The sequence below is a fragment of the Lichenostomus cassidix genome, chromosome 26 (genome assembly GCF_008360975.1).
Source record: "Lichenostomus cassidix isolate B80296 chromosome 26, HeHo_3.0, whole genome shotgun sequence".
NCBI lineage: Eukaryota > Metazoa > Chordata > Aves > Passeriformes > Meliphagidae > Lichenostomus > Lichenostomus cassidix.
The window spans coordinates 769,271-782,698 of record NC_139506.1 but is presented as its reverse complement, the minus strand read 5'-3'; the positions used below and the strand labels follow the sequence as shown (position 1 = coordinate 782,698).

The window sequence follows — 13,428 nt, the reverse complement described above, 5'->3', positions numbered from 1 at the left end:
AATGTGAACACAAAGCCTCTGCCCAGACTGCATAGCAAGGATGGATGCAGGCCACATTGCTATCATTAGCCTTCTCATTCCACTTTCTGGGATTTACACCGTTTTATTTTCTGGCAAGAGACAGCAAAGGTGAAATTCCCAGAGGAGAGCAAAGGCACAGCTAAGCTCTAGCCCCTCCAGATCCACCTCCCTTGTGCTGAAGTGTTGCTCCTCAGTCAGCAGCACCTCTTCCCAGATAGTCCGCCCCCTCAGAATAAAACAATAACCCCCGAAGAATTTATCCTGATCTCAATTATCCTAAATGGTTTCATTAGCTCTCAGGCCAGGGGTACTGAGGCAGAAGGATCACCTCCTCATCCGCACTCCTGCCCCAGCGAGTGCGGCTCTCCTGCCTGTCACCGCCGTCGCTCTCAGCTCTGTCGCTGTGCTGCTCCTGCACTTGGCGCTCTGCCCGCGAGCGGCTGAACGTGCGCTCGGCCTCCTGCAGGTCCGTCAGGGTCACACCCTGCAGGGAACAGAAGGCTGCCATTAATGCACAGAATCATTGAATGCCAGACTGGTTTGGATTCAAAGGGACCTTAAAGCTTGTCACATTTTGATCCTTGCCACGGGCAGGGACACCTTCTACTGTCCCAGGTTGCTCCAAGCCCTGTCCAACATAACCCTGGACACTTCCAGGGATCCAGGGGCAGCCACAGCTTCTCTGGGCACCCTGTGCCTGGGCCTCCCCACCCTCACAGGGAACAATTCCTTCCCAATATCCCATCTAACCCTGCCCTCTGGCAGTTGAAGCCATTTCCCCTTGTCCTGTCACTCTAGATCCTTGTCCAAAGTCCCTCTCCAGCTCTTCTGGAGCCTCTTTAGGGGCTCTAAAAGTTTCCCGGCAGACTTCTCCAGCCTGAAATTACATTTTCAGTCTTTCAGGTCAGTTTAAAATGCCACAGACTCACATCTGGTCAGGCTCATGTTTCATCCCTATGTTAAGAGAAAGGAAAGAATTCTGTTGCCTTTAGAGTATTTCCCAGCCTCCTGACATAATCACTGACCCAAAGCAACCCAAATATATGTGATCACACTACAGACTCAGAGGCAAGTACAGTACAGAAAGGAAAGCTTGGAAATCTAACTCATGTATGTCTGGGGGATGGTTTTGTAAAAGCTTTTTGCAGGAAACTTTTCCAGAACCTCTCCAAAACAGTGTGAGTGCAGACAAGTCCCTTGTCTTAAGAAATAATGTAAAAGCAGGAGAAAATCCTGCCTATTTACAGAATCATGGACTGGTTTGGGTTGGAAGGTACCTTAAAGCTCATTTCATTCCACCCCCTGCCATGGGCAGGGACACCTTCCACTAGCCCAGGTTGTTCCAAGCCCCGTTCAACCTGGCCTTGGACACGTCCAGGGAGGGAGCAGCCACAGCCTCTCTGGGCAACCAATTCATCAGCTCTGTTCATCCTACCCACAAATGTGAGCATTTCTGTTCTCTACCTGGGTAGACCTGCGAGTCTGCCGGGCCTGTCTGGATCGTGCCTTCCTCAGTGATTCTGCTTCCTCATCCCGCACCGGAGTCAGATATGACCTGGGAAAAAAAACAAAGGTGCAGAAGAGGTTAAAATAAAATCAGATGATATGTCTTCCTGTCTCTGCAGACTCCTGAGCTATTATTCTCTTTCTCATGGACAAAAATTAATTTTAGGTCCATCTGCTATTGCTGTTGCTTTGGGACAATTTCCCCACGAGCACACGATACACGTATGTTCACAGCACCTTCTCCCCAGAGCCTCTAAATAAACCCTTCCGTGTTGGACATGTTCTGTTAAAAGGGTGCACCTATCCTCTACATTATTTTCTCCATTCCAAGTCATTGCATCATTAGAAAACACTCCCCACTCCCCACAAACCCCCTCTCATTCAGACAAAGGTCGCAGAACAGAAGTCCTGTGCTGGTGCATTCCTCAGACCCTCCTTCCTGTCATTATAATCATGATCATATTCCTGCAATCTGCTGCCTTCATCAATATGAAACCCATCATGCCAGGAACTGCTGAACTGCAGGCATCACGGAGAGACACACCTTGGAAAGAGCCATGAAATTAAAGAAATGACCTTCACACTCTATGTAAACTGAGCTCCTTAACACTGAAAAACCCACAGTTAAAACACAGACCTGGGCATAAGTGAATTTCATCTGAGCTGGGAGAATTCAACAGAATTGCTCACGTGAAAATACGTAAACGGCACCCTCTGCCCTGGCATTCACTGGGAGAAACTGGTGAGGAATTGGGCAGGGCTTTGAGTCAGGGAGTGCACAGCAGTAAATGATTTCTATGCTGGAGGAGAGGCTTCAGTCTTATGAACAGTTAATTAAATTGGACTCTCCAGAGCCTGGTTAATAGGGAATGACTATTCACACTTTCCTACTGTACAGGGACGAGGGTGCTGGAATGTTCTTTGCAGTTCTATCTCTGCCAGGTTAACAGTGTACGAGAAGTCTGGATGTGTTCAAAGGGCAATGAGCTAAGTGAGGGATGAAGGTGAAAACGCTTCCTTTGTCCTTGGACTCTTTTCCTGGCTTTAGTAGACCACCTTCATGGAAAAGGTAATGGGCTGAAGAGGATCTGCATATGATCCAGTATATTAAGACATTTATTAGAAAGTTCACTAAAGTGCTGCACTGTGAGAAAACCACAGACAATCAGGAAATTTGGATCATTCTAAACTAATCAGCCATGGCAGGTTTTATCCAGCCTCGGGACCTGCATTCAGTGCTGGTTCAGCTGTGCAGCAAATGCAGCCTGGCCCCCAGGGAAGAATCCACTTCACAGGGGTTCCTTGGCTTGTGGGAGGTACAGACAGTCACTTCCCAGCTCCTCAGGTGTTGTGGGGTTCATGTGAGAGTCTTCTCACCTGAAACTGGTGTAAGGGTTTGACCCGATAAATTATGCCCTGAACACCCCTGATCTCCAGAGGCCAAGGAAAGTGCAGAGAAGTGGGAGTCTCTGCCAGAGGTGTTGCACTGGAGACTCCTGGAGGGGCAGCTTCAATCTCTGCTCTCCGTGACCAGGCACAGGACCTGAGGGAATGACATGAAGCAGAGCCAGGGGAGGGTTAGGTTGAATATCAGGAAAAGGTTCTTCCCCCAGAGGGTGCTGGGCACTGAACAGGCTCCCCAAGGCTGCCAGAGCTCCAGGAGTGTTTGGACAACGCTGTCAGGCACAGAGTGGGATTGTTGGGGTGTCCTGTACAGGGCCAGGGGTTGGACTCAGCGATCCCTGAGATCCCTTCCCACTCAGGAGATTCCTTGATTCTCTCAACTGTGTCCTGGGAGCTGCTGGCAATGGAGATATCCGCAGCTGAGGGCTCACATAGCTGCACTCCCAGGGTGTGATTTATCACCTTCATGAGGAGCCTCCAGCACAGCCCATGTGGATGCACTGCAGAGGAGCTAATTTCTTCCCATTGATTATCCAGACAGACACACAAGCTGTGATGGATATGCCAAAATGGGAAGTGCCTACACTTCAGACAGATGATTGTCTCCCAAGAATCTGGTGTTTCATGAACAAAAAAAAAGCTGCTGTTTGATGCATGAAAGCTGTGCAACTCCTAATTTTGCAGAGCAGGAGCTTTCCTGCTCTCCCTGCTGCAGTGCGTGCACTGTCCAGGTAATGGCACATTAAGGAAACAATAATCATTTTCTGCAGCTTTTGACACAAGCAGAATCACTGCTGTTTGCCCAGCAGCCAGAAGCAATAAGCCACCTACAGGAAGAGGGCATTTGCAAAATACACTGCAAATGAAGTTCAGAGCAGTAGTAAAAAAAAATAAATTCCTGAAATATATAAACCAAGTAAATTTGTAGCTCAGTACAGTAGGCAGTTTACTGCAATGACTTTGAATCAGTGGAATTTAAATCAGTGGAATTTACTCTGCAATGAGAACACAGGTATGTAGGAGTTGCAGGTATAGAGAGGACAAAACAGGTTTTCAAATGAGTTTCAGGAAACGTTTGGCAAATCCATGGGGATCAGGTCAGCTGCAGGTGTGGGGAGAACTCTGCAGCAGGGGCAGCACAGGCAGTTTGCAGGAGGCTGCAGGATTCCCTCGGTGCAGTTCAGCCACAGCTTTCCTGCGGGTATGGCATGAGAAAAACCATTTTGGGGTCTCTTACTCCATCATCCTCCCAAGCTTTTTCCCGGAATTTATATAAAAATACAGTTATGTTACAGCAACATTAGCAATTTTGGGAGTGCAATCTGTAACAGGGACTTGATCTTGAGCCGAGCACATCCTGCAGGTCAGCATAGCTCAGCCTGGGCTGCAGCCACTATTGATCGCCAACTTTTGGGTTCTTTCCATTTACACAATTCATCCCGTCCTGGAGCTCACCCAAAGCCATTTACAGCATGAGATAACCAAATTTTCTGAGGCAAGTCAGCAGAGCCACTGCACAGGGACAGAGCTGGTTTCTGTGAGGGAGCAGCTGCAGCCTGTTCCAGGTGCCGAAGGAGAGGCTGTGCTTTCAGCACCTGTAACTGCACATAGCAGCCTCATCCTGCTGCCAATGCAGGCCCTGCTTGGGATCTCCTGTGCTTTGGTTTTTAAGTGGGAGGGAAGGGAGGGAAAAGACAGATTTTACAATGCGTCGCTTTGCTTACAAACTGAATTTTGAGAGACCTGAGTGTGCTAAATGGGCTGGAGGAGAGAGAACAAATGCACTGCAAGGAGATGGCGAGTCAGATACAGCTCAGGGCTGGGCTGGATGGCACAGGCACAGCAACATGCTGCTCTCCAAAGCAGAAACACTGCAGAGCACAGCAGGCTGCAGGGCACAGGCATCAGATGGGGTGTGAGGCTGCCTCTGAACCATCTACAGAGTTTTTAATTATGTTTTAAAGGAACATGCTGCTTGCTCAATTGCAGTGCCTGTGTCATCCTATTAATTCAAGCAAATATCTCAGGATCCAAGCAGATCTTCAAAGGAATGGCCCTATGTGTTGTGTTTCCTTGCAATACGCTTTCTCTGAGAAAAACTTAAAATAAGAGAGAGGAGCCATCACATCAAGCTCAAGGCACATATAAAGCAGAACAGATTTTTACCAGAGTTTTGACTGTAAATTCAAGAAGAATAGAAATTGTTCAAGATGCGTGAGTCAGCAAAACCACTCCAGAAATTTACAGCTCCCACAGACAGAGACAAGTGTGTCCTGCTGCCTTCAGAGAGCTACAGGCTTCTGGTTTGTGTATTAGCAAGGAAAAAGCTGGTGACTGATTGATAAACCTGGCTCCCACTTAATTCTGCTTATTTTCAAGAAAACACCTATTTTTCTCTGTCAGCTCTTTCATCAAGGACAGTGCAAAACATACATGGATCCCAACTACTCATCACTGTGTCAAGGCAGCTGCAATATAATACTAACAGAAGGGGAGATTCAACCTGGGGAAATAGGAAGGCTGGATATACAGGCTGATAAACAAGGAATTCAGGAGTAAATCTGTATGTTAAAGAACCCTGGCCAGAGGAAAAGAAAGGAACATACTGTGAGGAGAAACCCCTCCCAAAGGACGGGTGAAGGATGAAGAAAAAAGTTGTGATGGTTGGTGAGTTGGTTGGTGCACAGCTAACAAGAAAAAAAGATGAATTTCTCCAAGGAACACACAGGCTTCTGATAATTCTTTTATTACACTGGTCTCCTTTCCTGCATGTCCTGAACTCTTTCAGACACTCAGAGCTTGAAGTGTTTCTGGCAAACACCATTCACCACCATGGAGTCATTTGGCAGAACATCATCCAGTCCCAGAGGGAACAACAAGATCATGCAAAACTTGGAGTTTTACATCGCCTACATATGGCAGAGCAGCTGTGGCTGCCCCATCCCTAGTGGTGCTCAATGCCAGGTTGGATGGGACTTGGAGCCACCTGGTCTAGTGGAAGGTGTTCCTGCCCATGGCAGCAGCTGGAATTAGATGAGCTGTAAGTTCCCGTCCCACCCAAACCTTCCTGGCATTCTGTGAAAACCTGGCAACAAATTTGGAGGCTAAACATTCACCAAGTCCGACAGCTGTCCTCTTCTCAGTGTGGGTTCAAGGAATTTCTTTCAGCTGTCAGGACTGAAAATTGAAATATATCCCCACACGAGCTATATTGGGCCATGACAGATTCCCTCTATCCCTGTCAGGTCATTCTCCAAAAAATCTAGGTCCTGCAGCCAGCACAGTAAGAACATGAGTTGCACAGAGTAACTGGTTCAACATTACAGTTGTTCCCAATCTCTGGGAATGAGACTCTTCTGGTCATGAACCGGGGCTGGGCTCAAAGGGGCTCTTCTAGAGGAAGGCTCTTCCTGGGCCCTCTCCAGATCCTCTGATGTCTTTCTAGCTTAGGACTCTGAACCACACTCACTAGACCAGAACCAACAGTGCCAGTTTTCTTGGAAGCCAGGACAGCCTTTTGGCCCTTCCAGATCCAGGTAACACACGTAAGGGGAGCTAGGCACAGGTTTGACTCCCTGTGCACAAGCAGGTGTGTTCAGCACATGGAAGGTCTTGTGGCTATTTAGACTCTAAAATGTTTGAAATCTCTCTTCTTAAGAAGAGTACAATATCCCTATTCCAAACACTGCAGTGATTTAAGAAGTCTTTGTCACACATCTATTTCTCAGGCACACACACACACATATATATATTTATATACACATGTATGTATATTAAAAACTCACGTGCACTCTGAAAAAAGGAAGAGAAAAGAAAAGAAAAGAAAAGAAAAGAAAAGAAAAGAAAAGAAAAGAAAAGAAAAGAAAAGAAAAGAAAAGAAAAGAAAAGAGAAGAGAAGAGAAGAAAAGAAAAGAAAAGAAAAGAAAAGAAAAGAAAAGAAAAGGTCGGCAAAAGCCTCAAGTACAGATAGTGATCCCCTGGAAACAACTGGAAAAGTACAGCAACCCAGCAATGCAGTCCTACAAACTGGAGAGTTGCCATTAGCAAATAACTATCCATAAGCTGGAGGAGGGAGGAGAAGCAAGTGCAAGTTTTGCAGGCAACAATGCTGACAGCAGTTCCCAAAATACAATTCCTTAAGTCAGATAATGAACTATGTCCCCAGCAGCAAGTCAATCATTGGCAACTACATGGAAACAGTCAGAAAAAGAAACTTTCCTGCTTTTATCCAAGCAACAGGTTTCAGTTCCTGAATTTCTCCCTGTGCTGACATGTTCTGTCCATAAGCCCACTGCAACTGGAAATAGTCATTAGAGAAACTGCCAGGAGCTGGATGTGCTCTGAGAGACCCTTCGACAGGCAGGAGAGAAGGCTAACATATCAGACTCTGTAAATGTTGGAGCTGGGAATGAGCAGGGAGACAGCCTGACAATGCAGAGTTATTTAATAAGCTGAGGACAAAGGGATAACAAGATCAAAGTCCTAAAGCCTTTCACAGCTGGCTCAAAAAGTCTTGGCTGAGAATCCCCCATTTTCAGGCCTTTGCTGCTGGGAGCTGTCGTTGTGTTTCAATCTGAACTGTGAATTCTCAGCTTGTGCAAGTTTCAGTGTCTGAATTTCAGCCCTTTGGTTATAGCATGATTAGCAGGTTCACTAGCAGCAGATTAACTTCATTATTTCCCAGAGCTCTGCTTTGCTCAACATGTTCAGGTGCTGATCCGAGAGATTAAGAGACTTGTGATCTTTGTCACTTGTTAATCAGAACAACCAGCTCCCTTTATCCCTGCAGAACTCCCATTTCCGCGGGACATTTACAATGGGGTGAGGTTACACGTATGACAGCTGAGGCTACAAGAACTCTTCCCACCAGGGAGTTCTGGATGACTTTGCCTGTCCCTTCCTGTGCCCCATCCCTGGAACTGTTCCAGGCCAGGTTGGACAGGGCTTGGAGCCACCTGGTCTGGTCTGGTCTGCCCATGACAGGAGTTGGATGAGATGAGCTTTAAGGTCCTGACCAACTTCCCAACCCAAACTATTCCATGGTTCCATGTTCAGCTCTGTGAGTGTCTCTCAGAGAGCAGAGCTGCTCCTTCTGTACTGTGTCCCCACAGCAGCTCTTTGTGCCTCCCCAGCAGCCTGGACTGCTCCAATATGAGGTGAGGAGTGCTCGGGTTGCAGATCCAGCTGGGAACATAGTCCTGCAATCCCTCTGGCAGAGGAGTAAAATACAGCATTGGTACTCCTAGAGAGCTCACAAAGTTTGGGGCTGGGGGAGTCAGCACACAGATGAGAAGCTTTTAATGATCTATGTAATCCCTTCCCATTAATTAATGTCACTCAGCATTATGGTAAAATGAGTAAAGAGTAAAAAGGCAACAAACATCACAGTGATCACATTCCCTAAACTGGCTGTCTCAGCTGTTGCTGTGAACTCAGACCTTTAGACTTCTGCCAGAAGAGAACATGTATGTGTTTTAAAAAACAAAAAAATCCAGGAATTCTTTCTGTAAGAGAAAAGCAAGGAGTGAGGCAACCCCAAAGCAGAGGCAGCCAACAACACCTGAACTGACAGCATTACCTCTCCCCGAGACACTGAATGTGTCAGCTGGGACCATCACAAGTGCAAAGCTTAACAGGATGGAATATTTTGGAATTGCACTCAGCACAGGGCTTCAGGAGTCAATACACAGCACTGAGTGGGTTGTCACCGTGACAGGGAAAAACATGCACTGTCTACAGTTTTCAGGAGCTGCATCCTTCCATTAAAAGTCTGCTGCAAAAACTGGAGCAGGATGGAACTCCACCTCCTGCCACTGATGGAGGAAATGAATGTCCTGCCTCTGCCAGCATCCCCCTCATTTTCAATGGAACCAACACCATTTGACATTTTAAACAACTTCAAACAGACCTGTTACAGCTTTCCCAAAAGCTGTTTCACACAGTCTGAAACAGGAAATTTCCAGGGAAAAAATTAACTTGGCAAAAATCTGAGTATTTGGGAAATTGTCTTTTGCAACTAAAAAATAAAGTAAAATCCAAACTTGCTTGTGATGAAGCAGGTCCAGCTACTGAACTAAGAAAGCCTGAGGAGCGATGTTCACCTGCAAAGTGCATCCCTGCAGCCTTCCACTGCCACCTCGTGGGAGCAGGAGACGCCTGAGAAGTGCCAAGGAACAAGATCACGGATCAGCCTCAGCTGAATTACACAAAATATCACTGAATATTAATAATGTATCAAAAATTTTCATTTCCTACTGAGCTCCACTGCAATTTCGTAGCCTGTGGCTTTGGTTTAATTTCCAGTGTCCACTGTTCTCAGGGACAGAAGATCAATTAAGTCTGAACAAAAACTTTTCAAATAGAAAACCCAGGGAAGTTACCAGGATTCCTTGGCTCCTCCACCTGTCACATCCCCAGGTTGATACTGTGAAGCACAGAATTTAACAGAGTAGCTGATTTAGTGCTGAATTAGCTCTCAGCTGCAGTGACACACAGGATCTCTACAAATATTTCAGGGACATCCTTGGGTTTATGGCCATTTTGGGCACAGAGAAGTAGCTGAACCTGTCCAAGTTAGTAAAGACCAGACCCTGAACATCCAGGCAATGGCACTGGGATGGCACCAGAGCCGCAGGTGCCACCACTGCTGTTAGACCGAGGGTGAAGCGCATGCAGCAGGGCAGTGGTTCCCATTAGTAAGCCAAGAGGAACTGCACACAAACTCGGTATGGATGAGGCTGGGGAAAGGCAGTTTTACCTTCTGCTTGCTCCATGCTGCCAAGCTGCAGTTCTTTTACAGTGCTTAGCTCAAGTGGTCCCTGCTTCCTTTCCTTGACCATTCCTGAAGAATCCTGCATGGATTCCTGCTTTTGTTAGCAGGCCAACCTACAGCCTGGGCTCTCCTGCCCAAAACAAATGCCAAAATATCCACCCCCCCCTCCCCTGAGCCCTGGGTGGATAAAGCCCTGGCAGCTGAGCATGCAGCACACACCTGCTCGCCGCCCTTACAGGAAACAGCACTGACCCCAGCCCACACCTCGACCTTACTCCAAATAAAAATGCAGCCTGATTTCTGATCCACCAGGAGCAATCTCGCCTCTTCCCAACATGGACAATCCCATGGCCAGCAGAATTCCTGCCCTCCCACGTCATCTGCACCAGCAGCCTTTGAAAAAAGGGACAACTTTATCTGAAAGCGATTAACTGCAGAGGCAGTGGCAGAGAAATGCTGTCACAGCAGGTGCTAGATGATCGCTCAGCTCTTCACAAGAGAGAGAAACCTCTTAACTTCTTGTTGTTCACTGTGTAGTGTGGACAGGTATCCTTCCCTTGCCCTGTAGCAGCTCCTCGCATGAGCATCCCACTGCTCTGCTTCCCAAGGGACCTTTCCCAGGAGATTTGGACCACTGAGTTCTACATCAGTCAGAGATAAAGATTGTAGAGTCAAATGCTATTAAAAAAAAGGTGGCAGAGCTAATGCTCACAGCTTTTTCTACCAGTTCCTCTCAAGCGACATTTTAATACCCCTTGAACACAAATCTCATAGAGATGCACAGAGATCAGGGGCTTTTATTCTATTTGTCAGCTCGTAAGTGTGAACAGACATTTCAGGTGACACATCCGTGCTTGTCCTAGAGGAGACACACTCGGAATGCCCACAGGACAAGAATCACGAGGTAAAAGGGCTTGCCAAAAATTGTTCATCTAACAGTACTGTGGAGGAGGATTCAGGTATTAATATCTTAATAATATATGCTACTATAATTAGTAGCTGGATCCTTAGAATAAAAAAAAATTCCTCTTGGGAATGAAGCAGGAAACGAAAGTGTTTACCAAACACATTTACCCAGCACGTCAGTGAACTTCCTTCAGCTGAAAAAGATTTCTAGGAGAAATTTTGGAGGGCAAGAAGGCATGGGCTGAGCAGAGCCACCAGCCCCAAAGCTGCCCAGAAAACAAGCCCACCTCACTCCTACTCTGGATTTATCATGGAGTCATGGAATGGTTTGGGTTGGAAGGGACTTTAAAGCTCATTTCTTTTTCCCCCTGCCATGGGCAGAGACACCTTCCACTATCCCAGGTTGCTCCAAGGCTGGTCCAACGTGGCCTTGGACACTTCAAGTTATGTGAGAAACTGGCCAGAATAAATTAAAAAGTAAGGAGACAAGAGATGAATTTCCTGTCTGTAAGAGTGTGCCTGATAGCAAGTGCTGGAAGCACCCTGCTGGAACCTTCCTGAGGAACAGGAAGAAAACACACAATGGCAGAATTCAGTTGTATAAACACACTGTGTGTGCGGGGGGGTGGGAGGGGAGACTAAAATTAAATTAAAATCCTCATTCTTGCCAAACCAGGAGATATTTCAAATTCAAGAGTCCTTTTAAACTGGCCACATAACTGAGAGCACAGACTTACCTTTCAGAAGTTCTCGGGCAAAGCCTGTTTCACCCCATGTGCCAGCTATGGGCTGCATGGTTGCCTTTCCAGCTGTTCTGGGAACTAAAACTTCCATAGAGTATGAATAGCTTCAGCCAGATCTCCCATACTTTCCTTCCAGCACAGATATCTCACGGCACAAATGACATTCCAGTATGGCAGCAGCCAGTCCTGCAGCCCCTTGCCATGTCCAGGGGACAGAGCTCTGAGCAGCCTGGCCCTGTGACACCAGGAGTACTCTGGCAGAGGCTGTGCTGCAGGACTCCCAGGAGAAGCCATGACCAGAGCCTGGCATTGAACCTGCACAGACAAGGGTGCAAAGAACTTGGGGAAGGAGCTTTTGGTGGCACTAGAGGCCGCTGTCACCCTGGATGAAGGCAGATAACCTAGCACTGGGCTCCAACCAACAGGACTCTCCATTCCCCACCACCTGCAGGCACCCAGCAGCTGTGAAGAAGCTGTTAGTTCTGCCTTGCCAAGAACAGGGTGCCTAGTTCTGCCTTGCCACAACATCCACACAGCTGAAATCCACCCTGAGCAGAGCCACAGCTTTTTGACTTCAGTGGACAAACACATTTACAATGGGAGACAATTTGCTTTTGGCAGGACATCATCCAAATGGCCAGACAACACCATTCATCAGCAGCTCCGAAATTCCCAGGAAAAACCCAAAAGAAACTGCCTGGCACGAGCCCTGGCTGTGGGAGATGGCCCATTTCCAGCTGCCAGAAGCAGCACACTGCAGTGGAGCTATGGAGGCTGGATGTGCAGCAGGACACATGGAACACATGTGGCAGCAGCCAGGCTGAACCTCCAGGACATGCAGTCCCAGCCCTGGCATGGCCCGGCCGGCACCACACGGCATCGCACACCTCAAACCAACCTCTGCTCTGCTGTCCCTCTGCTCCTTGTTCTTTCCTCCCCTTTGTAATTTACACTATTTCCCAGCTACTGGAGCATTTCCTGAACAATTCAGCTGGAAAAGAAGGAGCAGGTGAACCACCGTGGGTCAAATGCTGTGGTGGGGCAGGGTAAGGCGTGTTGGCCACCACAGTATGCAAACCAGCACTCCAGAGCACTCTGCCAGTCGTTCCTTTCTAGCTCTAAGCAGCTTCTTCTGTTTTAACCTTTTGGCTTCACAGAGATAATTTTAAGGCCACAAGTTCAGAGAGATCCCTATGATCTAATATTAGATGATCAGCCTGTTTATGTTTTTGTTGCTAAGAGCAAGCTGGCACTTTGGAAACACTAAAGCAACCCAAACACTCCTGCAACAGCTGCCACTGGGAACTGAAATCCATACAGCACTGCCCTGACAACTGCGTGCCATTTGCCTTTTTATTTTATTTTACTGGAATTGGTCTCCTTCCCAAATAAGCTTTTCCCATTTAGGTCACTTCTCCTGTCTCCCTGGGTCCACATCTCCTAGTTCCAGTGTGCAGGCAGCTCCCAGTCACTTTGTGCCACTGTGAGGATTTAAGTTCATCAGTATGGTTTCCTCCCCTGTGAGCACAATGCATCACTTCTGGGCATTTTTTCTCTCAGTAGTTTCAAAGCATCAGTTAAAGGTGGGTGGAATTTTCTAGTGTTTTCTCTTTACATTACCATAATTCACAGGAGATGGCTCTCTAATAAAAATGCAGGAGACAAACAGATCTTCTGTATTATTTATAGAAACAGATTTGGCAGTAAATGCCAATGCAGTAATATTAATGGATGTGGTTTTTGGCATCTACAAGTAACTATCCCAGTCCAGTTCTCTGCAGACAGTGCCAGAAGTCTGGGGGGACTTTGTGCAGCCCACTTCGGCAGGGAAAAATCTGCTTCTGCAACTTGATTTTGGGCTTGCCAAAATGAAGAGACAATTGTTAAAGGTCTGAAGTGAGAGCTGAGCATAATACTCACTCTGTTCTCTTGCACAGCCTCACTAGGCACTGGCAGTATCTTCCGGCAGCTCATCTTGATTCAATTGCAAATGACCCCAAGCCAAGTGACCTCCAGCAAAGCAACAGGAGCACACAGAGGCACTTCCAGGGCTAACCCATCAAAGATACACCAAAG

General features: G+C 47.2%; 1 protein-coding gene across 12 annotated transcripts in view; it reads right to left on the bottom strand.

The window, feature by feature from the left end:
• PPP1R12B (protein phosphatase 1 regulatory subunit 12B) overlaps nucleotides 1–13,428 on the bottom strand; it is a 131,577-nt gene that overhangs the window by 49,921 nt on the left and 68,228 nt on the right. For all 12 annotated transcript variants that reach the window (XR_014856576.1, XM_085082816.1, XM_085082826.1 and 9 more), the window contains 2 exons: nucleotides 1,486–1,576; nucleotides 350–505 (listed from right to left, as the gene is read on the bottom strand). Coding sequence is in view for 11 of the 12 variants with exons in the window: in XM_085082816.1 (XP_084938942.1) it covers nucleotides 350–505; nucleotides 1,486–1,576 (247 nt within the window). In the remaining variant the exon portion in view is untranslated. The remainder of the gene's footprint in view (nucleotides 1–349; nucleotides 506–1,485; nucleotides 1,577–13,428) is intronic.